The sequence below is a fragment of the Drosophila takahashii genome, chromosome 2R (assembly GCF_030179915.1).
Source record: "Drosophila takahashii strain IR98-3 E-12201 chromosome 2R, DtakHiC1v2, whole genome shotgun sequence".
Classification (NCBI taxonomy): domain Eukaryota; kingdom Metazoa; phylum Arthropoda; class Insecta; order Diptera; family Drosophilidae; genus Drosophila; species Drosophila takahashii.
In genome coordinates this window covers 6,306,234-6,333,657 of record NC_091679.1, presented here as the reverse complement: position 1 = coordinate 6,333,657, position 27,424 = coordinate 6,306,234, and the positions used below count along the sequence as shown (strand labels likewise).

Sequence of the window (27,424 nt, the reverse complement as noted above, 5' to 3'; positions counted from 1 at the left end):
AATTTTACCTTTTACATAAATATGACATCCATGGTCCCGAAAGCTCTTAAGAATTGATTTCCATGGATGATATTTAATTTTCAGTTGTGGGACTGCCCTACCATAAAGTTTTTCGTTGGTTTTTTTTAGAATGCATATTTTTATGACAAAAAATAAAAAAGCATTGTTTTTAAAAACATAAACCGACATTGTTCGATTTATTTATTAAAAAGTAAGAAAGGGTCAAATATGTTATTTTTACTGTGAATGGTTTGGATAAGATATATAAGGTCGCAAAAGAGTAATTAAGGCGCTAAAAAATTGTTTTTATTTGTATATGGCACCTAATTAGTCGATTTTTACTGCAGATCTGATGGTTTGGCCAAACTGTACATTTATTATTACATTAAATTTAGCTTATCGACTAATAATTTTAACTTTTTTTGTAACCGGAAATATTCAAAAAGGGGGCTTACATTCCGACACTGTATAAATTACCTATGTACCTATGACAACATTGTACAACGAATTTAAAAACTTGTTTTCTTTTGTCATAAGAGCTTGAATTGTATGTTATTAAATTGGTAATTCTGGTCAAAACATACATATACGTAGTTTACTAAACAAGAACTAGAATTTTTCTCAATATTACGAATTATTGTTTAAAGTTTTGTTTGGGAAGCTTATAAACATTTTAACCTTATTTTGGAATATATTTATTATGTATAGATAAGTCTTTTCCATCATATGAAATTCCCTCGTAAAAGAACTTTCGATTAGAGCGACATTGAGGACCACATCTGGTAGAGCCACAACTCCGGCATTCATACCAGCAGCCATCGCATTCTTTATTCAAACAGTCGCCTGAAAAACATATTTGTTTAAAATGTCAACAATGTATCAGGGACAGAAAATAATCATTTTTGGGGACGCTTTTTATACCCTTGCAGAGGGTAGTATAATTTTAGTCAGAACTTTGTAACGCAGAGATGTAGGCGTTTGACCACATTAAGTGTATATATTCTTGATCAGTACCAATAGCCGAGTCCATCTAGCCATGTCTGCAACTTTCCCTTTTTTCTTTCTATTGCAGGTAGTACATATGACAAAGCGAGCCGGATCATACCATTATATCTTAAGGCTCCCATAAGAATAATCAAACAAATATAAGAAAATTCATTGTAACTTTGTAGGAAGTAGGCGTTTTGATTTTTGACAACTTAAAAACAAAATTTTAAATAGGCACGCGTCTGGAATCCTTGGAACTGCACCAATAGAGTGACCATTAAACTATACTTTACTTTATCTGCAAGGGTATATAAGCTTCGGCTGGCCGAAGCCAACTTCCTTTCTTGTTTCTTTTTTCTTTCTTCAATTTGGCTGATTATTATACACAATGTATAAATGAGTAAATAGAGTTTTGTAATCGGTAGTACTCTAAGAGGGGACTAACTCCGGATTTCGCGAATTAAATAATTTTAAAATTCGGCATTTTTTTGTTTTGTTTTAGCATGGATTAAAAAAAGTATATCTTGGACCTAGATTCAGGTTTTCGAGGTTTTTATTCGATATGTTTGAATAGAGTTTAACCTTTTTGTTTTTAATGCAATTTTAAAACAAGTTTTTATATCTTGTTTGTTTTTAAAGAAATCCTGACAAATGAATTTACTCTGTTGGAAATACTTTAACAGCATACATGTTTTTTATAGCAAAATTTGAAAATTTAAAATGACTAACCGTTAAGTTTATTTTTTTATGTCATGGCATCTCCGGGGTGAGTCCCCCTTCTAGAGTACTACCTTGCTTTCTTTTCAATATTGCTTATTTGCACACCTCTTATGAATGGAAGTGAAGTGCAATTTTTTATACCCGTTACTCGTAGAGTAAAAGGGTATACTAGATTCGTGCAAAAGTATGTAACAGCTAGAAGGAAGCGTTTCCGACCCCATAAAGTATATATATTCTTGATCAGGGTCACTAGCCGAGTCGATCTAGCCATGTCCGTCTGTCCGTCTGTCTGTCTGTCTGTCCGTCTGTCCGTCTGTATGAACGCTGAGATCTCAGAAACTACAAAAGCTAGAAGGTTGAGATTTCCCACACATATTCTTTGGCTTCCTACGCAGCGCAAGTTTATTTTAGCCGAGCGCCACGCCCCCTCTAACGCCCACAATCGCCCACTAACGATTTTAAAATGGGTCCTGCGCCCACATCTTTAAAGATTTCCGAGAAGTATAAGTGCAATTTTGTTGTGTATATTTATATCTATCGAAATGGAGAAGACATTTTTCAAATCGGACCATTCATTAAAAAGTTATACGCAATCAAAATTTATATATCTATCTCCCTCGCACTCCCTTTAGCTGAGTTACGATTATTAGTCGGGACACCAACCCGACACAGCGTTCGCACTCCCTTTAGCTGAGTGACGGGTATTAGATAGTCGGGACAACAACCCGACTATAGCGTTCTCTCTTGTTTTTAACTTTCAGAAGTCATAATCACAGTAGTCTTTTAAAAATGAAACTAAAGAATAATAATTATTTTTGGTTCCTGTAATGTACATATGTAAGTATGTCCGCTCTTACAAATGTCTAGACCGTTGACGCGAATATTTCCGTATTCATCGTATGCGCTACTTTTTCCAAAATATTGTCCTTTTTTCTTTCCTTTTCGTTTGTTTTTGTCGGAGTCTGCTCTTTCACTGGAGTCAGAAACGCCTTTTCTTCTTTGTCTTTGTCGAAGATTTCGACCTATAGAATAATCAGGATCAATATATGAACTCATTTTATGCTAAGGAATTTATTAATGTGATGTAGTCAAATTCTACTAGAATAATATGACCACTAATTAATTGTTCAGATATACTGTTATCGTTTGGTTCACACTATTTAGTATTTTGGTTAAGATAAAGATTTCTGATATGGTCTTCCCACAGAGATCCATCCAACATCCTTTGAACGGATGGTCCGTAAGGTTTTGCCGTTCAGAAAATTTCCCTGTTATAGGGTCTTCCCACAGAGCTCCATCCACCATGTACCATCCGTTGAACGGATGGTCCGTAAGGTTTTGCCGTTCCGAAAATTTCCCAGTTAGTCCGCCATCCAATATTGACGGACTTTGACGGGCGATGTTTTCTCGGTGCAACTCTGAATTCTTCCTCTTGACTGTGAAAATTGGATCGATGACAGCGAGAACAAATCAAATCGATGGCGTGAAAAAATTAAATAATGCTTCAGCTCATTGTTTTTTGGGTTTTTTTTAATTATTTATAGTTTGTTATGAGCGGAAAAGCGTTCGCAAGCAGATTGCTATGAGTGGGCCAAAATTTATGCTGTTGTGCGTACGAAAACATCAATGCAGCAAAGTGTCAAAATATGTTTTACACTTCGTAAATATAAATAATATTAATTAAAAGTGTACTTTGTACTCCAATAAAGTTCCAAAGTTGCTATAATTAGCTTAAAACAGCATAAATTTGGTTTTGTTTACAAATTTTTCATATTAATATTGGCTGAGCAGAGGCGTAGTAAGAGCGGAGTGTGGGGTACGGAAGGTTAGGCTCCCCCCAGTCAATAAAATTAGGAATTTTGCGACAGTTTTCCCGAGTTGAAATCCCCCATCGTTAATGTTGAGCTGAGCAACTGCTCTTCAGTGGGAACACGAGTTTCACATTCGTCAAAAATCCCAACCGTTTCAAACGGATGGACTCTATGGGAAGAGGCTATTAGTCCGCCATCCAATTTTGACGGACTTTGACGGGATCTTTTATGCGATAGTTAAGAAATGTTTTTTTTTGATGCAACTATGAATTCTTCCTCTTTACTGAAAAAATTGGAATGATGACTGCGAGAACAAATCAAATCGATGGCGGGAAAAACGTACAAATTGCTTAAGTTCATTGTTTTTGGCTATCGTTGACTTATTTGTAGTTTGTTATGAGCGGAAAAGCATTCGCCATCAGGTTGTTCAGCACTTCGTAAATAATAACTAAAGTCAACTAAAAGTGTACCATGTACTACAATTAAGTTCCTAAGTTCCTATTTATGACCAAAACAGCACACATTTGGCTGTGTTTACATATTTGCCATATTAATATTGGCTAGACAGTACGTAGAAAGAGCGGAGTGTGGGGTACGGGAGGTTAGGCTCTCCTCCATGCAACAATATGTAGGCATTCTCGTTATAGGATATGTTATAAAAGCTCAGATATGTTTTAAACTATTATAATATATAATTAACTTATGCTATATATTGTATATTGTATGTATTACGACAGTTTTGCCGAGTTGAACTCCCCTTTCGTTAATGTTAAGATAAAAAGTATAAAAAAATGCGATTTAGTAAGTTTATCACTCATACGAACTGTTGCCCTTGATCAAATATTTTAATTTCATATAGATGGCGTAGACTTGTCATTACTTATTGAGTCTAAACATAAAGGTAACCTTGTCACCTTTACAAACGGCAAAAGAAAAATAAAATCGCTATGGCAATATAAGTTCCAATATTTAAGGGAGTCGCACCACAAATCAAACAAAAATTTATTTTTATTTATCGCCCCCAAACTATATGCAGAATATGTGGATAAAAAGCTATTTAGATATTTTTAAAAATCTTAATGTACGTATCGTGGCCAAAAAAAACACTTGCTAGGGTTTTATAACAAGTTTAGATCCCAAGTCGAAACCTACATTTTTACTTTAGTTTGTTTTCGTAGTCTAATGAATTACGTGGACTATTATTCAAACAAAATCGTCTAGATCTTCATTTATTGAATCCTTCATACAAACAGACAAACAAAGCAATATATAATTATACCGAAAATTCATAAATTTATTTATTTTGTTATATCCCTGCATTATAGGGTACAGGGTATTATAATTTCAGTCAAAAGTTTGCAACGCAATGAAGGAATGATTTCCGACTATATATTCTTGATCAGCATCACCAGGAGAGTCGATCAAGCCATGTCCGTCTGTCTTTTCTTGTTAAGTCGCGTTATTCGTCAAGGGACGTACTCGAATTTCCTTGCTCTCCCATACGCTAACCAGCATTTTTGCAACAAGCTGAGCACTTTCAGATAAGAAACTTTGTTTCAGAGGAACTGTCCTGTAGAGCAAAATACGGTCCTCTTTGAAGGCAAAGTTTCTTCTTCATCAAAATTGAAATTTAGCTTTCTAACCAAAAAAAGGTGCTCTCCATTTTGTTAACGATTATGAACGAAATCAAATATTTGACAAGTGTAGACATGGGAAAAGATTTGCCTACCCAAAACTCATACTGGTTTACTTGCCGTATGAGTAATTTTTTTGGAAACTTTGAGACCATTGCGCAAGCCCTTAGACTTAATTTAAAATTTTTTGGATTTTAGTTTAAGTTATTTTGCACAAATATCTTGTGTTTAAAATGGTGAGATAAAAATTCCTTATAAAAAACCGTCCTAATGTGCACACTATTTTTTGATTTTTTCGCTCTCAGCTTTGTGCGAGCGAAGAGAGAGAGATTTCCGTCGCCACCAAAAATCAGGCTGCATATTGCAAAACGAATGTATGGCCGTTACTCATCTTAGAGATTATATTGGTCTTTAGTTCCGCTTAAAATTGAAACAACGAGTACAAGGGTTTCCACCCTAAAATTAGGCAAAGGGTTTGGGTACACATTTTTTGAGAAGCTACAACTTTTGAACGAGTGAACTAATTTTACCTTTTACATAAATATGACATCCATGGTCCCGAAAGCTCTTAAGAATTGATTTCCATGGATGATATTTAATTTTCAGTTGTGGGACTGCCCTACCATAAAGTTTTTCGTTGGTTTTTTTTAGAATGCATATTTTTATGACAAAAAATAAAAAAGCATTGTTTTTAAAAACATAAACCGACATTGTTCGATTTATTTATTAAAAAGTAAGAAAGGGTCAAATATGTTATTTTTACTGTGAATGGTTTGGATAAGATATATAAGGTCGCAAAAGAGTAATTAAGGCGCTAAAAAATTGTTTTTATTTGTATATGGCACCTAATTAGTCGATTTTTACTGCAGATCTGATGGTTTGGCCAAACTGTACATTTATTATTACATTAAATTTAGCTTATCGACTAATAATTTTAACTTTTTTTGTAACCGGAAATATTCAAAAAGGGGGCTTACATTCCGACACTGTATAAATTACCTATGTACCTATGACAACATTGTACAACGAATTTAAAAACTTGTTTTCTTTTGTCATAAGAGCTTGAATTGTATGTTATTAAATTGGTAATTCTGGTCAAAACATACATATACGTAGTTTACTAAACAAGAACTAGAATTTTTCTCAATATTACGAATTATTGTTTAAAGTTTTGTTTGGGAAGCTTATAAACATTTTAACCTTATTTTGGAATATATTTATTATGTATAGATAAGTCTTTTCCATCATATGAAATTCCCTCGTAAAAGAACTTTCGATTAGAGCGACATTGAGGACCACATCTGGTAGAGCCACAACTCCGGCATTCATACCAGCAGCCATCGCATTCTTTATTCAAACAGTCGCCTGAAAAACATATTTGTTTAAAATGTCAACAATGTATCAGGGACAGAAAATAATCATTTTTGGGGACGCTTTTTATACCCTTGCAGAGGGTAGTATAATTTTAGTCAGAACTTTGTAACGCAGAGATGTAGGCGTTTGACCACATTAAGTGTATATATTCTTGATCAGTACCAATAGCCGAGTCCATCTAGCCATGTCTGCAACTTTCCCTTTTTTCTTTCTATTGCAGGTAGTACATATGACAAAGCGAGCCGGATCATACCATTATATCTTAAGGCTCCCATAAGAATAATCAAACAAATATAAGAAAATTCATTGTAACTTTGTAGGAAGTAGGCGTTTTGATTTTTGACAACTTAAAAACAAAATTTTAAATAGGCACGCGTCTGGAATCCTTGGAACTGCACCAATAGAGTGACCATTAAACTATACTTTACTTTATCTGCAAGGGTATATAAGCTTCGGCTGGCCGAAGCCAACTTCCTTTCTTGTTTCTTTTTTCTTTCTTCAATTTGGCTGATTATTATACACAATGTATAAATGAGTAAATAGAGTTTTGTAATCGGTAGTACTCTAAGAGGGGACTAACTCCGGAATTTCGCGAATTAAATAATTTTAAAATTCGGCATTTTTTTGTTTTGTTTTAGCATGGATTAAAAAAAGTATATCTTGGACCTAGATTCAGGTTTTCGAGGTTTTTATTCGATATGTTTGAATAGAGTTTAACCTTTTTGTTTTTAATGCAATTTTAAAACAAGTTTTTATATCTTGTTTGTTTTCAAAGAAATCCTGACAAATGAATTTACTCTGTTGGAAATACTTTAACAGCATACATGTTTTTTATAGCAAAATTTGAAAATTTAAAATGACTAACCGTTAAGTTTATTTTTTTATGTCATGGCATCTCCGGGGTGAGTCCCCCTTCTAGAGTACTACCTTGCTTTCTTTTCAATATTGCTTATTTGCACACCTCTTATGAATGGAAGTGAAGTGCAATTTTTTATACCCGTTACTCGTAGAGTAAAAGGGTATACTAGATTCGTGCAAAAGTATGTAACACCTAGAAGGAAGCGTTTCCGACCCCATAAAGTATATATATTCTTGATCAGGGTCACTAGCCGAGTCGATCTAGCCATGTCCGTCTGTCTGTCTGTCTGTCTGTCTGTCTGTCCGTCTGTCCGTCTGTATGAACGCTGAGATCTCAGAAACTACAAAAGCTAGAAGGTTGAGATTTCCCACACATATTCTTTGGCTTCCTACGCAGCGCAAGTTTATTTTAGCCGAGCGCCACGCCCCCTCTAACGCCCACAATCGCCCACTAACGATTTTAAAATGGGTCCTGCGCCCACATCTTTAAAGATTTCCGAGAAGTATAAATGCAATTTTGTTGTGTATATTTATACCTATCGAAATGTAGAAGACATTTTTCAAATCGGACCATTCATTAAAAAGTTATACGCAATCAAAAATTATATATCTATCTCCCTCGCACTCCCTTTAGCTGAGTTACGATTATTAGTCGGGACACCAACCCGACACAGCGTTCGCACTCCCTTTAGCTGAGTGACGGGTATTAGATAGTCGGGACAACAACCCGACTATAGCGTTCTCTCTTGTTTTTAACTTTCAGAAGTCATAATCACAGTAGTCTTTTAAAAATGAAACTAAAGAATAATAATTATTTTTGGTTCCTGTAATGTACATATGTAAGTATGTCCGCTCTTACAAATGTCTAGACCGTTGACGCGAATATTTCCGTATTCATCGTATGCGCTACTTTTTCCAAAATATTGTCCTTTTTTCTTTCCTTTTCGTTTGTTTTTGTCGGAGTCTGCTCTTTCACTGGAGTCAGAAACGCCTTTTCTTCTTTGTCTTTGTCGAAGATTTCGACCTATAGAATAATCAGGATCAATATATGAACTCATTTTATGCTAAGGAATTTATTAATGTGATGTAGTCAAATTCTACTAGAATAATATGACCACTAATTAATTGTTCAGATATACTGTTATCGTTTGGTTCACACTATTTAGTATTTTGGTTAAGATAAAGATTTCTGATATGGTCTTCCCACAGAGATCCATCCAACATCCTTTGAACGGATGGTCCGTAAGGTTTTGCCGTTCAGAAAATTTCCCTGTTATAGGGTCTTCCCACAGAGCTCCATCCACCATGTACCATCCGTTGAACGGATGGTCCGTAAGGTTTTGCCGTTCCGAAAATTTCCCAGTTAGTCCGCCATCCAATATTGACGGACTTTGACGGGCGATGTTTTCTCGGTGCAACTCTGAATTCTTCCTCTTGACTGTGAAAATTGGATCGATGACAGCGAGAACAAATCAAATCGATGGCGTGAAAAAATTAAATAATGCTTCAGCTCATTGTTTTTTGGGTTTTTTTTAATTATTTATAGTTTGTTATGAGCGGAAAAGCGTTCGCAAGCAGATTGCTATGAGTGGGCCAAAATTTATGCTGTTGTGCGTACGAAAACATCAATGCAGCAAAGTGTCAAAATATGTTTTACACTTCGTAAATATAAATAATATTAATTAAAAGTGTACTTTGTACTCCAATAAAGTTCCAAAGTTGCTATAATTAGCTTAAAACAGCATAAATTTGGTTTTGTTTACAAATTTTTCATATTAATATTGGCTGAGCAGAGGCGTAGTAAGAGCGGAGTGTGGGGTACGGAAGGTTAGGCTCCCCCCAGTCAATAAAATTAGGAATTTTGCGACAGTTTTCCCGAGTTGAAATCCCCCATCGTTAATGTTGAGCTGAGCAACTTCAGTTCAGTTCAGCTCTTCAGTCAAGTGTTATTGGATGGTAGACGGTGGATGGAGTTCTGTGGGAACACGAGTTTCACATTCGTCAAAAATCGCAACCGTTTCTAACGGATGGACTCTATGGGAAGAGGCTATTAGTCCGCCATCCAATTTTGACGGACTTTGACGGGATCTTTTATGCGATAGTTAAGAAATGTTTTTTTTGATGCAACTATGAATTCTTCCTCTTTACTGAAAAAATTGGAATGATGACTGCGAGAACAAATCAAATCGATGGCGGGAAAAACGTACAAATTGCCTAAGTTCATTGTTTTTGGCTATCGTTGACTTATTTGTAGTTTGTTATGAGCGGAAAAGCATTCGCCATCAGGTTGTTCAGCACTTCGTAAATAATAACTAAAGTCAACTAAAAGTGTACCATGTACTACAATTAAGTTCCTAAGTTCCTATTTATGACCAAAACAGCACACATTTGGCTGTGTTTACATATTTGCCATATTAATATTGGCTAGACAGTACGTAGAAAGAGCGGAGTGTGGGGTACGGGAGGTTAGGCTCTCCTCCATGCAACAATATGTAGGCATTCTCGTTATAGGATATGTTATAAAAGCTCAGATATGTTTTAAACTATTATAATATATAATTAACTTATGCTATATATTGTATATTGTATGTATTACGACAGTTTTGCCGAGTTGAACTCCCCTTTCGTTAATGTTAAGATAAGCAACTGCTCTTTAAGTCAGCTGTTATCGGATGGTGGATGGGGGATCTGCCCTGTGGGAACACGAGTTTCACATTTGTCAACTCTATATGAAGAGGCTATGATTTAGCCTTTTTCTTTCATAAGCCTAGTACTCAGTTCGGCTAAGAGTTTCACTAGACGAAAAATCTTATTCTTTTAGTGTGACCGAAGTTTTCGGTCTTCATCCGCAATGCATGTAGCATGGTCTTACTCTCAATCAACTGGGTTAGTTGACAAACAGCAAGCCTTGCAAGGCTTGCAACCCAGGTCGGCTCAACATTTTGTAAAATTTTCAAATTGGCGCCAGTTGATGTTTGCTGTTTGTCAACTAACCCAGTTGATTGAGAGTAAGACCATGCTACATGCATTGCGGATGAAGACCGAAAACTTCGGTCACACTAAAAGAATAAGATTTTTCGTCTAGTGAAACTCTTAGCCGAACTGAGTACTAGGCTTATGAAAGAAAAAGGCTAAATCATAGCCTCTTCATATAGAGTTGACAAATGTGAAACTCGTGTTCCCACAGGGCAGATCCCCCATCCACCATCCGATAACAGCTGACTTAAAGAGCAGTTGCTTATCTTAACATTGACGAAAGGGGAGTTCAACTCGGCAAAACTGTCGTAAAATTGCATTCTCCCAATCTTATTGTAAAATAATACAATATATAGCATAAGTTAATTATATATTATAATAGTTTAAAACATATCTGAGCTTTTATAACATATCCTATAACGAGAATGCCTACATATTGCTGCATGGAGGAGAGCCTAACCTCCCGTACCCCACACTCCGCTCTTTCTACGAACTGTCTAGCCAATATTAATATGGCAAATATGTAAACACAGCCAAATGTGTGCTGTTTTGGTCATAAATAGGAACTTTGGAACTTAATTGTAGTACATGGTACACTTTTAATTGACTTTAGTTATTATTTACGAAGTGCTGAACAACCTAATGGCGAATGCTTTTCCGCTCATAACAAACTACAAATAAGTCAACGATAGCCAAAAACAATGAACTTAGGCAATTTGTACGTTTTTCCCGCCATCGATTTGATTTGTTCTCGCAGTCATCATTCCAATTTTTTCAGTAAAGAGGAAGAATTCATAGTTGCATCAAAAAAAACATTTCTTAACTATCGCATAAAAGATCCCGTCAAAGTCCGTCAAAATTGGATGGCGGACTAATAGCCTCTTCCCATAGAGTCCATCCGTTAGAAACGGTTGCGATTTTTGACGAATGTGAAACTCGTGTTCCCACAGAACTCCATCCACCGTCTACCATCCAATAACACTTGACTGAAGAGCTGAACTGAACTGAAGTTGCTCAGCTCAACATTAACGATGGGGGATTTCAACTAGGGAAAACGGTCGCAAAATTGCGTTCTCCTAATTTTATTGTAGAATAATACAATAAATAGGTTAAGAAAATAGTTTAAAAACATATCTGAACGTTTATAACATATCCTACAATGAGTATGCATACATATTGCTGACTGGGGGGGAGCCTAACCTTCCGTACCCCACACTCCGCTCTTACTACGCCTCTGCTCAGCCAATATTAATATTTAAAATTTGTAAACAAAGCCAAATTTGTGCTGTTTTTGGTAATTTATAGCCACTTTGGAACTTTATTGGAGTACAAAGTACACTTTTAATTAATATAAGTTATATTTACGAAGTGCAGAACATATTCTGACACTTTGCTGCAAACATTGATGTTTTCATTTTGGCCCAGACATAGCAACCTGCTTGTGAACGCTTTTCCGCTCATAACCACTACAAATAATTACAAAAAACCCAAAAAACAATGAGCTGAAGCATTATTTAATTTTTTCCCGCTATCGATTTGATTTGTTCTCGCTGCTATCGTTCCAGTTTTCACAGTCAAGAGGAAGAATTCAGAGTTGCACCGAGAAAACATCGCCTAACTGTCGCATAAAAGAGCCCATCAGAGTCCGTCAAAATTGGATGGCGGACTAACTGGGAAATTTTCGGAACGGCAAAACCTTACGGACCATCCGTTCAACGGATGGTAGATGGTGGTTGGAGCTTTGTGGGAAGACCGTATTAAATTTGCTGTTGGAATGGAGATATGTATTGCCGCAACTGCTGCAGGCAGTTTTCCATTGGTTATTAGGGTTTTCCTCCATTTATAATTTGTTATTGGCACACCGCTTCTGCACATACACAGCCAAAGATCAAATTTTTTTTTCTTTGGGCCGCGGCTAAGGGCGTTCATCGGAATTCATCCGTTAAATCTGGTATTTTTTTGGTATTTCCTCACCATTTCCTTAGCTCAACTGAGTACCGCTGTGAAAAAAGTCTTTAGGCTTTAGCTACCTATTTGCCTCTCGCTTACTCCTATGTTTAGCTAGAAGTTTTCGTCGTACTGAGTACTAGGCTAAAGACACGGAGAAAGGGCGCTACAACTCCGCTTAGCAGTAATTGGGACCTCGTATGCTGCAATTTAAAACTTCTTGCGAGTAAGGGTGTTTCTTATTATTTATTTTAAAAGGAAATGAATTTGCATAGCAATGGGCTAAATCAGCTGAAATTGTTGTTGATTAAGACCGAAGAGCATTGTAACGGCTCAAGGATCAGCAAATGCTCATCATCATTTAAAGAAATGACGAAAGATATTGCGACTTGTGCGTCAAATTAGCGTCGGTGACTTTGACGGCAATTGTGGAACGGTGTAGTTTGAAACGTGGGGCCAATTTTTATACCCGTTACTCGTAGAGTAAAAGGGTATATTATATTCGTGCAAAAGTATGTAACAGCTAAAAGGAAGCGTTTCCGACCCCATAAAGTATATATTTTCTTGATCAGGATCAATAGCCGAGCCGATCTAGCCATGTCCGTCTGTCTGTCTGGATAAACGCTGAGATATCGGAAACTACTTAAGCTAGAAGGTTGGGATTTCCCACAGATGTTCTTGGGCTTCCTACGCAGCGCAAGTTTGTTTTATCAAGGTCCCACAAACCGCAAAAAGCCGTGGCGCTCACAGTTTTGTGTATAAACAGTACCAATTCCGTGCCATAGATGGCGCAGTCCCCGCGTGTTCAACACTCCAGCTGGTGCTGGAAAAAAGCTGGTCACTCTAATTTGGAATACATTTTGCATTCACGTAAATTATTTAAAATGAGGCGCGCGAAAAACATACAAGAAGGCATATTTATATTAAAGTTGTTAAGGTAAGTAACGGGTATTTAATAGTCGAGGAACTCGACTATAGCGTTCTCTCTTGTTATTTGTATAGTTTTTCTGCTGGCGGTGGCGTTAACCCGTTCCAACGGGGCGGCCAAATAATTCTTCCTTCTGCTTCAGAGGTCGCACTGTGGCGCGTCTAGAATAAAAAACCTGCCAAAATGTTCTTTTTTTTAAGATTTTCCAAAATGGTGCAATGCAACTTTAAAAACAATTGAATTCTCTATACAAATCAAAAAGAAAAAGTGATCTGTGATGAATAGTTCTCCCACTAAAGATTTTTAAAGTTGATTTTTCGAAATATAATTGTAGCCAATAAGAAAAAAAAAGTATTTCACCCTAGATTCCCATTTAATTCTTTTTTTAAAATACAGTTTAGACAATTAACTACAAATTCTGAAATAATTAGCTTGCCCTTTTGTGCCTCTTCTGAGAAAAAAGCAGTTTAAGTTAACAAGAAATGTTCATAATTTGAAATATCGTCAGCACTGGTTCATCCACGCGCCCTATCATCATGAAGTTATTTTACTTATGTGAAGGTATTTGATGAAGATCTTATAATGAACTTTGTTGAATAGTGTAAGGCGGGAGAGGGAGCGCAAAAAAGCTTCGCTAAGTTTGGCTTAAGCGTTTATATATTGAAATTAAAAAGTCAGTTGTTACATGAATCTCATTGCGCAAACTCCCTTTCGTCGTCGCCAAAAATAAAATATCAAATTTCCCTGCAATCACAAGTTTTTGCGTTGTAATACAAAATAGTATTAAATTTTCATGGTGACCCCGACGTGATTAGCTCTTATTTTTTTTGGTGAAACAAACAAATTAATCAAATAAATCGCGCCGGCCCCCTTTTTTTTTAAACATTAAAGTGATTTGTTGTTGCCGATTTAATTCGTCGTTGCTGCCGCCAAATCAAATTGTTGCCGCCAATTAAATTTGTTGGAAGTTTGGAAGCTGCAGTTTCTTCGATTCCCATTGCCGCTGCTCTTCTCTATCGCCGTTAGCTGGACCAGCGTAGTTGTTGTTGCCGCTGTTAATCCGCTGTTCCTGCCTACGTGAATTCATCGCTGCTGCCGCTGGAAAATTTTGACCGCTATCGCCAAATTCACCGCTTTGATCCCCTACGCACAGGAAGGAAGGCATATGGATTCGAAGAGGGAAGTTACCGACGGATGTGAATCGTCCCACCAGGTATAGAGTGCTAAAAGTTGAAAGTTAATCTGTGGCGTTTTGTAAATAGTGTTTCTGGCCCATCTTTCAACTTTTTTCCATTCTAACCAAGAAATAAATAAAACTTGCATGCACTAACGATTATAATTCTGATACATAAATACATACATCCATACAAATATACATATTTCGAATTATAAATATATAAGTGAATCGCTTTGGACCAAAATCAAATAAATATTTGTCGGCATCCTGGTTGTTAAAAAAATAAAATTCCCCCATTTCTTGTCGTAGTGAACACCAATTATATCTTTGCAAAAATTAAAAGGGTAAAAGTTGGGAAGTATGAAAATTTCTAATTCGAGAATTAAATTCCCAGCAAATTTTCGGCCGCGAATTTTCTTCAAATTTCCCTCGCTTTTCGCCATTTTCCGCGCTATTAAGCGTCAGGTTTATATATTCGGTGCCCTTAGTTATCGGTCAGTGCATCATTCTCCGTTAGCATTGGGTTGAGCACCCCACCGGGAAAATTCCTCTGGAAAATAACATATTTTCAAGAGGTTTCTCCGTACAAGCGGAAGGGACAAAACCTCATTCACCCCTTACATTTCTTCCATCTCTGGTTTCAAAATACACGGGGGTGACACAAAAAGTAAGGGGGAAATGAGGTTTCTATCTGGATCTCTGGCAGAAGAATGCAGGAAAAAATCCACTGGTTTTTCGACTTCCCGCATTATAGATTTTCCACACGTACTCAGTTATGGTTTTCCTCCACTTGCAATATCTGCTTTTCTACACCCTCCCAGTTTTGGTTTTTCCAGACCCTCGCAGTTTTGGTTTTGCACTGCTTTGCAGTATCTGATTTTCCACAATAAAAATCATGTTTTTTGTATTAAATGTTAAATTACAATCGAAGCATTGGATTAAAAATTTTTAATGCCTGAAGCATTCCCGGTTTTTGCTTGGCCGAATGCAGTTCTTAGGTATCCATGGCTTGTCTGTCTTCTGAAAATATCAAAAATAATTAGATATGAATGTAAGACCAGGAATAATAATAAGAGTAATTACCATTATTACGTCTCCGCACAAAATAAAAGGATCTCTCCAGAAATTATGCCTGGTTTGCCATGGCCGATCATTTTCCCTCTGATCAGCTGTTTTATGTCGTGTATCTATATCAAAAACTATGAGAAGAAAAAATAAAATATGACAAACGCAGGTGCAACACTTCTCGTCCCAAGAAGTCTCAATCGGCCTGGCTGAAATAAATGTAATATTTTGAACTAACTAAACAACTAAGTTAGCACTGAAGTACTATTTATACAACCATTTAATGAACACCTCACACCATTTACCACTGGTAAAGATTAAAAACATTTCAAGTGTCACTGAAATGCAGAATTTGTGTAGAAGATACATAGCATCCGGAGGGGTATATTTATTAATGGCGAAAATATCTGTGGTACTAACATTTGTAACGCTGAAATAAAGATATTCAAACAACAATATTTCTGTTATCACTTACCTTTTTCTTGTTTTTTAGAATTAACCGAACGATTTTTCACTTTTTTCACTTTTTTGGACGAAATGTAAAATGATGTGACCCTGCATTATATTCTTGATAATATCATGCAGATAAATTTGGTGTGAATTTCGTTGTAAAGTAGGGTCACACTTTGGCGCCGAATAAATATTTCGTTTAAACAATACTTTTAAGGGACCGTAATCATTAAAGGTTATGTATATTATAGTTATATTATGCATTTTTCGAGTTATCAATACTACCAAAACGAATTTTTGTATTTTAACAACACTTAAAAATGGCTTAGGCCACGATCTGACGATCAAATTATTTTATTTTACAGAAAATGTTTAAAAATGTAAAAAACAATAATAGTTTTCTTTGTAATTTAATGTAATTCCTTGATAAATGTGATCAAATATTTTAATCGTCTGACCGTGGCTTTTCTCTATAATATTGTTGAATCCCACATTTATTCTTATTATTATTTGTAAAAATTTTGAGTAAAATAAATTAATATTATGATTATAGACATTATGATAATAGTTAAATAGTTTAATTTATTTGATTAACAATTATTAATATTTTTTGAATATTTTTGAATATTATAAGTTGTTGTTAAAAAATATTATAATCGTAGTGCCACAGAAATCACACAGCGCATAAGTGGCCTGATATTGATGCTACACAGAAACCCACCCCCATTTAACGCTCAGAAATTATCTATCCCCACACCGCCGCCTGCAAAAAGGAACAGGATTTCAAGAACACAAAAACCAACTTCTCACTTTCCCGCTGGGGGGCTGCGCTGCCTGTGTGTGTGTGTATGTGTGTACGGCTGGCGGTCCCAGCGGGAAAGTGAGAAGTTGGTTTTTTTATACAATGCAGGGTCACATCATTTTACATTTCGTCCAAAAAAGTGAAAAAAGTGAAAAATCGTTCGGTTCTAAATTCTAAAAAACAAGAAAAAGGTAAGTGATAACAGAAATATTGTTGTTTAAATATCTTTATTTCAGCGTTACAAATGTTAGTACCACAGATATTTTCGCCATTAATAAATATATAGCCCTCCGTATGCTACGTATCTTCAACACAAATTCTGCATTTCAGTGACACTTGAAATGTTTTTAATCTTTACCAGTGGTAAATGGTGTGAGGTGTTCATTAAATGGTTGTATAAATAGTACTTCAGTACTAACTTAGTTGTTTAACTTAATCAAAATATTACATTTATTTCAGCCAGGCCGACTGAGACTTCTTGGGACCAGAAGTGTTGCGCCTGCGTTTGTCATATTTTATTTTTTCTTCTCATAGTTTTTGATATAGATACACGACATAAAACAGCTGATCAGAGGGAAAATGATCGGCCATAGCAAACCAGGCATAATTTCTGGAGAGATCCTTTAATTTTGTGCGGAGACGTAATAATGGTAATTACTCTTATTATTATTCCTGGTCTTACATTCATATCTAATTATTTTTGATATTTTCAGAAGACAGACAAGCCATGGATACCTAAGAACTGCATTCGGCCAAGCAAAAACCGGGAATGCTTCAGGCATTAAAAATTTTTAATTCCAATGCTTCGATTGTAATTTAACATTTAATACAAAAAACATGATTTTTATTGTGGAAAATCAGATACTGCAAAGCAGTGCAAAACCAAACCAAACTGGGAGAGTGTAGAAAAGCAGATATTGCAAGTGGAGGAAAACATAACTGAGTACGTGTGGAAAATCTATAATGCGGGAAGTCGAAAAACCAGTGGATTTTTTCCTGCATTCTTCTGCCAGAGATCCAGATAGAAACCTCATTTCCCCCTTACTTTTTGTGTCACCCCCGTGTATTTTGAAACCAGAGATGGAAGAAATGTAAGGGGTGAATGAGGTTTTGTCCCTACCGCTTGTATGGAGAAACCTCTTGAAAATATATTATTTTCCAGAGGAATTTTCCCGGTGGGCCGTTCTTTTGAGTTATCTTTCGTCGTTTTCGTTCGTTTCTTGGTGTTTGAGCTTGGCGTGTGCTCCCTTACACTACGTGCGCTCGGCATATTATAATTAATGAATTATTATAATAAATTAGGATTCCTTAAATTAAGTCCTCAATTCATTTAAATAACTCCCCTTCACTGCTTGCGTTCAGCTTATTCCTCTCGTTGGTTATTATTCTTAAATTTAATAAATTTAAAAACAATTTTGTGTATACATTTACATACATACAATTTAAAAAAAAAAACTAAAATAATTTAAATTATAAAAAAAAAAAAATGCCAAAATCAGAAAGTAACAACAAGGACATCGAAGGGTTGAAAAACCAACGAGATGGATATATGAGGCGTATAGAGCGAACGCAAAATCGTTGCTAATTTCCCTAATTCCGGAAACAAAGCTTAAGAGCGTTGACAATTCCGCTCCGCCGGCAACGCGCACACCCCAATGCCGTTTGCCGAGCGTCGCTCTTCCAACCTTTAGCGGAAAACATTCCAAGTTACAACGAATAATTACCCAAAAGCCTTGGCTAGCCTAAGGCGGGTGTACGGTAATGATTGTTTAATTTTTTTTGACAATATATCAACGCTATTCAATCTGCCAAAGATTTCCCCGCCATCAGCTACAGCCTTGAGAAACCTGATCGACACAGTCACAGCGCTGTACGATTCTCTTTTGTCCATTGGGGATGACAAACGTATCACGAATGCCATCCTCATCCATCTGGTAATGGGCAAAGTCGACGCAGGAACTAAAAGAAAATGGGAAGAACAGTTAGATTATACTTCGCTTCCTCTTTGGAGCGAGTGTGAGTCGGCCGCTATCAGCATAGGGTTGCCGTTCAGCAGAGCCAGGGTTATCCTAAGAAGAATGGAAATAGGAGTTTTTCGTTTGTAGCTGCCATAGACGACCCCGAGGTATGTGTGTTTTGCAACTCAGCAGAACATCAAGTAGGAAATTGCACTGCTTTTGCAGTGCAAAAAACGCTCCTTTATGCATTAACTGCCTCCGAAAGGGCCACACGGTAAAAAGATGCAAATCGAAAAGATGCAGGGTGTGTAAGTCCTCACACCACACATTGCTGCACACTTACTCGCCATCAAATCTCGCGTTGCCAGCTCCTCCTCAGCCCACGCTTTTGCAGAATACTCCATCCACTTCGCATGTTATGCATGCGACTGCATCGGATAAAGTTATTCTTGCCACAGCCATCGTGAGCGTCCAAACAAAAAGTGGCGAATTAGTTTTGGCTCGAGCGTTGCTCGATTCTGGTTCACAAGTAAATTTTGTCTTCCGAATTTTACATACTAAAAAATATTTCTAGTTATCATCCGGATCAAACGGTGAACACCAGCGGCTGGAGGGTGCCTGAAAATATTCAATTGGCAGATCCATTCTTCTTTAAGCCCCAAAAAATAGATATGCTTATAGGCGCAGACTCGTTCTTTAAACTATTGTCAGTCGGCCAGATAAAGCAAGGGCCTGAGTTTCCCATTTTGCAAAAACAGTTCTCGGCTGGATAGTGTCAGGGAGATGTGCCTCAGAAAAAATAAGAAATACGGAAAAGTTGGTACATCTCAGCTGCAAGGAGGAAGTGTTGGAGTCAATCGACACAACCCTGCAGAAATTTTGGTCTGTGGAGGACTTGCCGCCCAAGGCCAAGGTCCATACTCCTGAGCAGCAACTTTGTGACCAACATTTTGAGAAAAATACTCAAAGATTGTCGTCCGGGAGATTTTCGGTTCGTCTGCCGTTCAAATCTGACCCAAACACTCTTGGTTCATCATATGAAGTTGCGAAACGTAGATTTTTTTCTCTTAAAAGAAGATTATCCAAAGATCCTTCTTTAAAAAAGATGTATCTGGAATTCATGGAAGAATATGAAGCGATGGGCCATATGTCTTCCACTAACAATAAAATTCCAGACAGTCCGCACTATTTCATTCCGCGCCAATGCATGCTGCGACCTCAAAGCACCTCGACAAAGTTGAGAGTGGTATTCGACGCCTCGAGCCGTACATCGACGCAGGTCGCGTTGAATGACATCTTGATGGTTGGCCCCACCATTCAAGAGGAGCTGTATTCGACCCTGCTTCGGTTCAGACTGCACAAGTTTGCGCTTGCAGCAGACGTAAAAAAGATGTATCGTCAAGTAATGGTTGACGAAGCTGACCAAAACTTTCAGCTCATAGTGTGGAGACGAGATCCATCTGAGTCTCTAAAAATCTTCAAGCTGAACACCGTGACTTATGGAACTCCGCCAGCCCCCTATCTGGCGATTCGGTGTTTAATGCGGCTTGGAGAGATCGCGCAGGATTCGTGTCCAAAAGCCGCCAAGGTCATTCAGAATGACTTTTATGTTAACAATTTGTTGACTGGCGCCAGAAGCGTTGAGGACCTGTTAAGCCTTCGAGACGAAGTTTCTCAGGTATTGCAAGAGGCAGGATTTGAATTGGCAAAGTGGTTTTCTAACTGCCCAGAGTTATCCGCATCTGAAAGCGCTGTCATGCCGCTAACGGCAGACTCAGACGTAACTAAGACCCTTGGCGTGGTTTGGTTGCCGGGTAAAGATTACTTTCAATTTCGGTTGGATGACTCTTTCCTGAATCTTCGTGCGACAAAACGAAACATACTGTCGGTGACTGCCGGACTTTTCGATCCGCTTGGCCTGTTGTGCCCCCTAGTGACTAGGCCAAAAATGTTGTTGCAGGAACTGTGGCTTCGAAAGTTAGACTGGGATGAGTCGCTGCCGATGCAACTGCAGACATCTTGGGAAGCTTTTAAGGGAACGCTGTTGCAACTGCCCAAGATCGAGGTATCGCGATTCGTTCATACAGACGCCAAAGTCCCGGCAGAAATACATGGTTTCGCTGACGCTTCCATGCGAGCGTATGGAGCGTGCATCTACGTTCGCACTAGTACCGCTGAAGGTTTAAAAGTGTCCTTATTGACAGCAAAATCCAAAGTAGCTCCCCTCAAGACGAAAACTTTGCCCCGCCTTGAGTTGTGCGCAGCTCACCTTCTTGCGGATCTTTATAATCGTGTAAGACCATTGCTTAATTTTCCGATTACAAAGGTGTTCCTATGGACGGACTCGAAGATCACTCTGCATTGGATCAAAACGCATCCGTCGTCGTTGTCGGTTTTCGTCTCAAACCGAGTTGCAGAGATCCAAGAGTGGTCGGAAAAAGCAATTTGGCGACATGTCCCCACAAAAGTAAACCCAGCGGACATCGTGTCACGGGGATGTGACGTTGAGGAACTCACAGCTTCCATTTGGTTCGCTGGGCCGTCGTTTTTGCTCGATGCAGAAAAAGATTGGCCTGTGAATCGACACTTCGAAGTACCTGCTGATGTCGTGTCGATGGAATTACGCAAATCAGCTTTGGCGCTTGTGGTTATCCCAGAGCCTAATTGTGTGCTTCAGAAAATAGAATCCTTTTCTTCGCACATAAGGCTTCTAAGGGTTTTCGTGTGGGTCTTTCGGTTTATTCAAAGGTGCAAAAAAGTGTCGCAGCCTTTTGAAAAAAGTATTACTCCAAGAGAACAAATTTTGCGTTCGAGAAAATAGTGGAAGTAATCCAATCTCACGAGTTCAGCGACGACATAGGCAAAATACGGAAAAATAAACCGGTAGCAACGAATATTCAAAAACTAAGCCCTTTTCTCCTCGACATCGCTGCGAGTTGGGGGTCGGTTATTAAATGCTCCTATCCCGTACGAAGCCAAATTCCCGTTGTTGTTGTCGAAAGGCTCACAGTTTGTTAAAGCCTACGTATCCTACCTGCACGTTACAAATTGTCATGCTGGCCCTCGAGCTCTTGTAAGACTGTTGCGAGAAAAGATATGGTTGGTTAATGCGCAGGAAGTTTGCCGCAGAACAGTTCGGTCTTGCATTCGCTGCTTTCGGTGCAAGCCTCAACTCTTGACGCAAATCATGGGGAACTTGCCATCAGACAGACTTCGAGCTCTCCGCCCCTTTAATATCTGTGGTGTTGATTTTTGTGGCCCATTTAACACAACGTATCGTATCTGTGGTAAGCCGCCGTACAAATCATACGTGGCATTGATTGTATGTTTTGTTGGCATTCCAAAGGTTCGTGAGTCGACGCGGGATTCCGGAGAAGGAGCCGATCGCCACATGGGAGAGTTCCGGGCCCGTCTGGAGGAGCAGGGGGCGGTATCGCAACATTCGCATCAAGAAGAGGATGCGAGTTTGCGTTCATACCGCCCAGAGCACCTCACTTTGGCGGACTTTGGGAGGCAGGTGTGAAGTCTGCAAACCTCTTCCATCGGACGGTCGGCGAAGACATCTTGACCGCGGAGAAACTCGGAAGTCTCCTCACCAGCGTGGAGGCCGTTCCCAACTCCAGGCCCCTCGGAGCGATCAGCACGGATCCCAACGACGGCGAAGCCCTAAGCCCAGGCCACCTCCTGATCGGCGGGCCCCTCCTAGCTCCACCCTCAGCAGCGCTCCCGGACCAAGTCAGCCCAACCTGCTTGCGACGATGGCGCAGTGTCTCGTGTCTCAGGCACAGGTTTTGGCAGGGATGGTCCTGGGAGTACGTCTCGAGCCTCCAGGCGAAAAACAAGTGGCGCCAGGAGGTCCCAAACGTCGCCGTGGGAGCTCTCGTCGTCGTCGCCGAGGACAATCTTCCGCCGCAGCAGTGGATGATCGGTCGGATCGTGGCGGTGCACATCGAACAGTGGCGCCTTTTGACTTTTTTTTGGTAATAAATCATAACTTTCGAACCAGTGAAGATAATTGAATGATGTAAACGGCAAATGATAGATAACACTAGTTTACAGCCGAAATGCTCCCCAGCAATTGATGGCAAATTCTGTTAGTGTTGGACCCCTAGATCACAAAAATAGCACTAATTTTTTTTCGATAGCACAGTTTTTTTTTAAAGATTTTTTAAAGTTAAAGTTAAATTTCTGACTTTTTTCGAATTTCTTGTTATATCTCGGCAGATATCCACTCGATTGGGCCAGTTTTAGTTTTATTTTAAAGTCAATAGAACAGAGTTTAACTTTGCCATACAGATCAATATGATTGAATAAGTAATGGCAGCGCAGAAGCTCAACAAAGATAAAAAATGTGTTTTTTGGTCGACTGTAAGTCGGCTGTATATATCGTAAAAACTCGTAAAAACTTAAAGTTTACATCCTACCGAATAAAACACGCCGGATATGGCCCAAATCCATGGAAAACTGGATTTATGGTGGATTTTTAAAGTTCGGATTTTTCTACTTTTTTCGCTTGACAGAGTCCAAATCTAAGATTTATCATAGGCGGCGACATGTAAACAAAAATGAGAGGTGACGGCAGCCGGGTCAATAAATAGCTAAATTTAAAAGCTAGAAAATTATAAAATAAATTTAATTTCTGAAAATTCCTTTAAAAATATATAATTGCTTGCGTTATGACTGTGAGTATTTTTAACTAAGTACTATCCATTTGCATAGTTCATTCTTATGAAAAAAGTAACCTTAATTAAAACATTAAATTCACTTTAATAATTTTCTAGCTTTTAAATATCTGATTTAGCTATTTAGTGACCCGGCTGCCAACACCAATTATTTTTGTTTACATGTCGCCGCCTATGATAAATCTTAAATTTGGACTCTGTCAACCGAAAAAAGTGAAAAAATCCGAACTTTAAAAATCCACCATTAATCCAGTTTTCCATGGATGTGGGCCATATCCTGCTTGTTTTATTCGGTAGGATGTAAACTTTAAGTTTGTACCCGTTATGATTTTTCAACGGATTTATTTCGAGTTTTTACGATATATACAGCCGACTTACAGTCGACCAAAAAACACATTTTTCATCTTTGTCGAGCTTCTGCGCTGCCATTACTTATCCAATCATATTGATCTGTATGGCAAAGTTAGGCTCTGATCTATTGACTTTAAAATAAAACTAAAACTGGCCCAATCGAGTGGATATCTGCCGAGATACAAGAAGAAATTCGAAAAAAGTCCGAAATTTAACATTTTGAACTTTAAAAAATCTTTAAAAAAAAACTGTGCCATCGAAAAAAAAATTAGTGCTATTTTTGTGATCTAGGGGTCCAACACTAACAGAATTTGCCATCAATTGCTGGGCAGCACACCAAGAATATTATTTTGTAAACTAGTGTAATTGATAATTATTGCTTGAGACAGGGAGTGGGCGTGGCAGAGGCGTACTTACAAATCGGCAAAGTCAGAATTTAAAAACAAATCCATTTTTTTCCAACAGTTAGTTTCTTTTTTTATGTTGTAATTTTTAAAAATTATTAAAAAAAAAAAAATTGTGGTTTTAAAAAATGTTGTTTTGTTTAGTTTCTTTTTTTTGTTTTAATTTTTAAAACCTAAAAAAAAAACTAAAAAAAAAACTAAAAAATAAATTAAAGTTTTTCAAAAAAAAATTTTTTTTATATTTGTTTTTTGAAATATTGGTCACAATTTAGTAAACTTGGTAAATCCAATAGACCTAACATTTCTGGACTATAATAACTAGATTCTAACTCTGTGACAAGGTTGTGATTCCATGAACTTAAAATACAGTTTGGATTCGCACAAACTAAATTCAACGCTTAGGCAGCGTAAGTTGTTTAGAGCTGGCAAAAGTGGCTATTTTCGTTTCTGAACTACTTTTAAACGTAATTTTTTACAGTAACATGATGTATACCAAAATTTAAGGAATCTCAAGGGCTATACAGTTTGAAGTTTTAAAGGAAATCGTTGAAACCGTTTTTGAGAAAAATAAAAAAGGATAAAGAAAAAAGTTTACAAAAAATGTGTTTTGTGCATATCTTTTTAAATATTACATTTACACAAATAACATACAGAAGGCGCTTAAAGTCTGTAGCTTCAGTAGTTTAGAATAGACATCTGGGCCGTTCTTTTACAAACCGAACAGATTTGGGCAAAAAAAAAATTTCTCATTTTTGATTTACCTGAAACTTTTTTTACACGTACTATTCGGAAAATAAGTAAACACGTGTATCAGGATTTGACCGAAAAAAAATTATTTTCCTAGTTAGAATTTTTTTAAGTGTGCCAAAAATTGTCAAATTTGAAAAAGTACCCTCTCATTGAAAATCTGTATCTCCGGTTATATGAATCCAATTGACTTCATGTCTTTTGCATTAATTCCTCTAAAACCTCTCCTTTCAAAATAAAATTTCTTAAAAAAATTTTTTTTTTAATTTCTTAAAAATAAAAACAAATTAAGATTTAAAAAAATTTTTTAACTATTGCCCCCACAAAAAAAAAAAATTTTTTTTTATTTTAATACTTGCGCCATATTGTTAGTTACAATCGGTTTTTGTAAAAAGTTGGAGCCACTTTTAGTTTTTAAAATATCGAATTTGTTTTAGCAAGGCCTCGGCTTTTTTCTATGAAAAAACGTCGCAGCAAGTAGATATACTCTCTCAGTCTTATCGGATCCTAATGGAATTTATGTTTTCTCATTGTTTACTAGTCCTTTAACAATTGTTAATGATTAAAAGTTAAGTTTTAAGTTTTTTGACAATTTCTGAATGACAAAAAGTAAAAAGTCATTTTTTAATCAATTAAAAACTTACAACTATTTATTTAACCGTCTATTTAATAAACAATAATTTTAAATTTATTTTATTTATTATTTTTTTATATTATGTAATTTATTAAACATTTTTAAATATTTTTTTTTTAAGTTTTTAAAAAAATTTATTTAATAAAAATAAAAAATTATAAAATTTAATTAATTTTTTTTTAAATTTAAAAATAAATATTTAAAAAAGTGTTTAATAAATTACATAATATAAAAAAATAATAATTAAAATTAATTTTAAAATTATTGTTTATTAAATAGACGGTTAAATAAATAGTTGTAAGTTTTTAATTGATTAAAAAATGACTTTTTACTTTTTGTCATTCAGAAATTGTCAAAAAACTTAAAACTTAACTTTTAATCATTAACAATTGTTAAAGGACTAGTAAACAATGAGAAAACATAAATTCCATTAGGATCCGATAAGAGTGAGAGAGTAGATCTACTTGCTGCGACGTTTTTTCATAGAAAAAAGCCGAGGCCTTGCTAAAACAAATTCGATATTTTAAAAACTAAAAGTGGCTCCAACTTTTTACAAAAACCGATTGTAACTAACAATATGGCGCAAGTATTAAAATAAAAAAAAAAATTTTTTTTTGTGGGGGCAATAGTTAAAAATTTTTTTTAAATCTTAATTTGTTTTTATTTTTAAAAAATTAAAAAAAAAATTTTTTTTTTTAATTTTATTTTGAAAGGAGAGGTTTTAGAGGAATTAATGCAAAAGACATGAAGTCAATTGGATTCATATAACCGGAGATACAGATTTTCAATGAGAGGGTACTTTTTCAAATTTGACAATTTTTGGCACACTTAAAAAAATTCTAACTAGGAAAATAATTTTTTTTCGGTCAAATCCTGATACACGTGTTTACTTATTTTCCGAATAGTACGTGTAAAAAAAGTTTCAGGCAAATCAAAAATGTGAGCCAATAAAAGGTGTTCGGTTTGTAAAAGAACCGCCCATCTGCATGACTGGAATCAAACAGGCTTTGAAATGATTCCATTCGAATAGAATAGAGTTGAGTAAATGCTCAGCACACTATGACTAGAATGGATTGCATCTTGGTCCGTATAGAGTATGACAGAAAAGGCCTAGAGTTAAACGAGTGATAACGAAAAACAGAATGTCATATTTGAATAGGCTGAAATCATTCGAGTTATTCGAATCCATTCGATTTTCTTATATGACGTCATAAGGGCAAAATAGAAAATTAAATTTGTTTTGATATACATATATGTATGTCTATAAATAAGTACTTTTGTGATTTCTTATTTTCGAAATTACCAAGCTCCCCTTAGTTTAAACTCAAAACACATGCAAAAATCCACGAGAATTAAAAAAAAATATGGAAAAACAATTAGTTTTATGAACATATCCCAGAACCAAAAGATCCGCCTCTATCGCCACAGATAAAGAAAGGAATGGTCTTCCTTGGACCGCGACTTCTTAGTATTGTCATCCTGGAGTTTGTTAGATAAATTCTTAAGAAGTTGCGGTCCAAGGAAGACCATTCCATTCTGCCTCTTCACTACACTATTTTGTACTTCTCCTCCTTGGTCCGCGAATTCTTAGGATTTGCGGTAGAAGGAAGACCATTCCTTTCTGCCTCTTCACTACACTATTTTATACTTCTCCTCCTTGGTCCGCGAATTCTTAGGATTTAAATATGAAAATGGCATGGTTGGATTCAGTGGCGAGCTAAAACTAAAGGTAGATTTGTAATTTAAAAAAAAAGACAAAAAACCAAATATTTATGTAAGTATTTCAAAACAAATTTAATTTTCCATTTTGCCCTTATGACGTCATGTAAGAACTCGAATGGATTCGAATAAATTCGTCTGAGTTGTTCGTGTACTCATTTACTCGATTCGTTTTCCATCACCATTTCTGGTTCGACTGA

At 36.6% G+C, this 27,424-nt stretch overlaps 2 protein-coding genes across 2 annotated transcripts; both read right to left on the bottom strand.

The window, feature by feature from the left end:
• Positions 1-284: 284 nt before the first annotated feature.
• Positions 285-2,828, bottom strand: LOC138912426 (ARL14 effector protein-like). The gene is made up of 2 exons (XM_070213244.1): positions 2,565-2,828; positions 285-843 (listed from the first exon to the last, which is right to left on the bottom strand). Exons 1-2 carry the CDS (start codon positions 2,761-2,763, stop codon positions 680-682), a joined length of 363 nt encoding a protein of 120 aa, XP_070069345.1. The 5' UTR covers positions 2,764-2,828; the 3' UTR covers positions 285-679.
• Positions 2,829-5,958: 3,130 nt separating this feature from the next.
• Positions 5,959-8,508, bottom strand: LOC138912448 (ARL14 effector protein-like). Its single transcript, XM_070213297.1, has 2 exons — positions 8,244-8,508; positions 5,959-6,517 (listed from the first exon to the last, which is right to left on the bottom strand). The coding sequence occupies exons 1-2, from the start codon at positions 8,440-8,442 to the stop codon at positions 6,354-6,356; spliced, it is 363 nt and encodes a 120-aa protein (XP_070069398.1). The 5' UTR covers positions 8,443-8,508; the 3' UTR covers positions 5,959-6,353.
• Between the last annotated feature and the right edge of the window lie 18,916 nt (positions 8,509-27,424).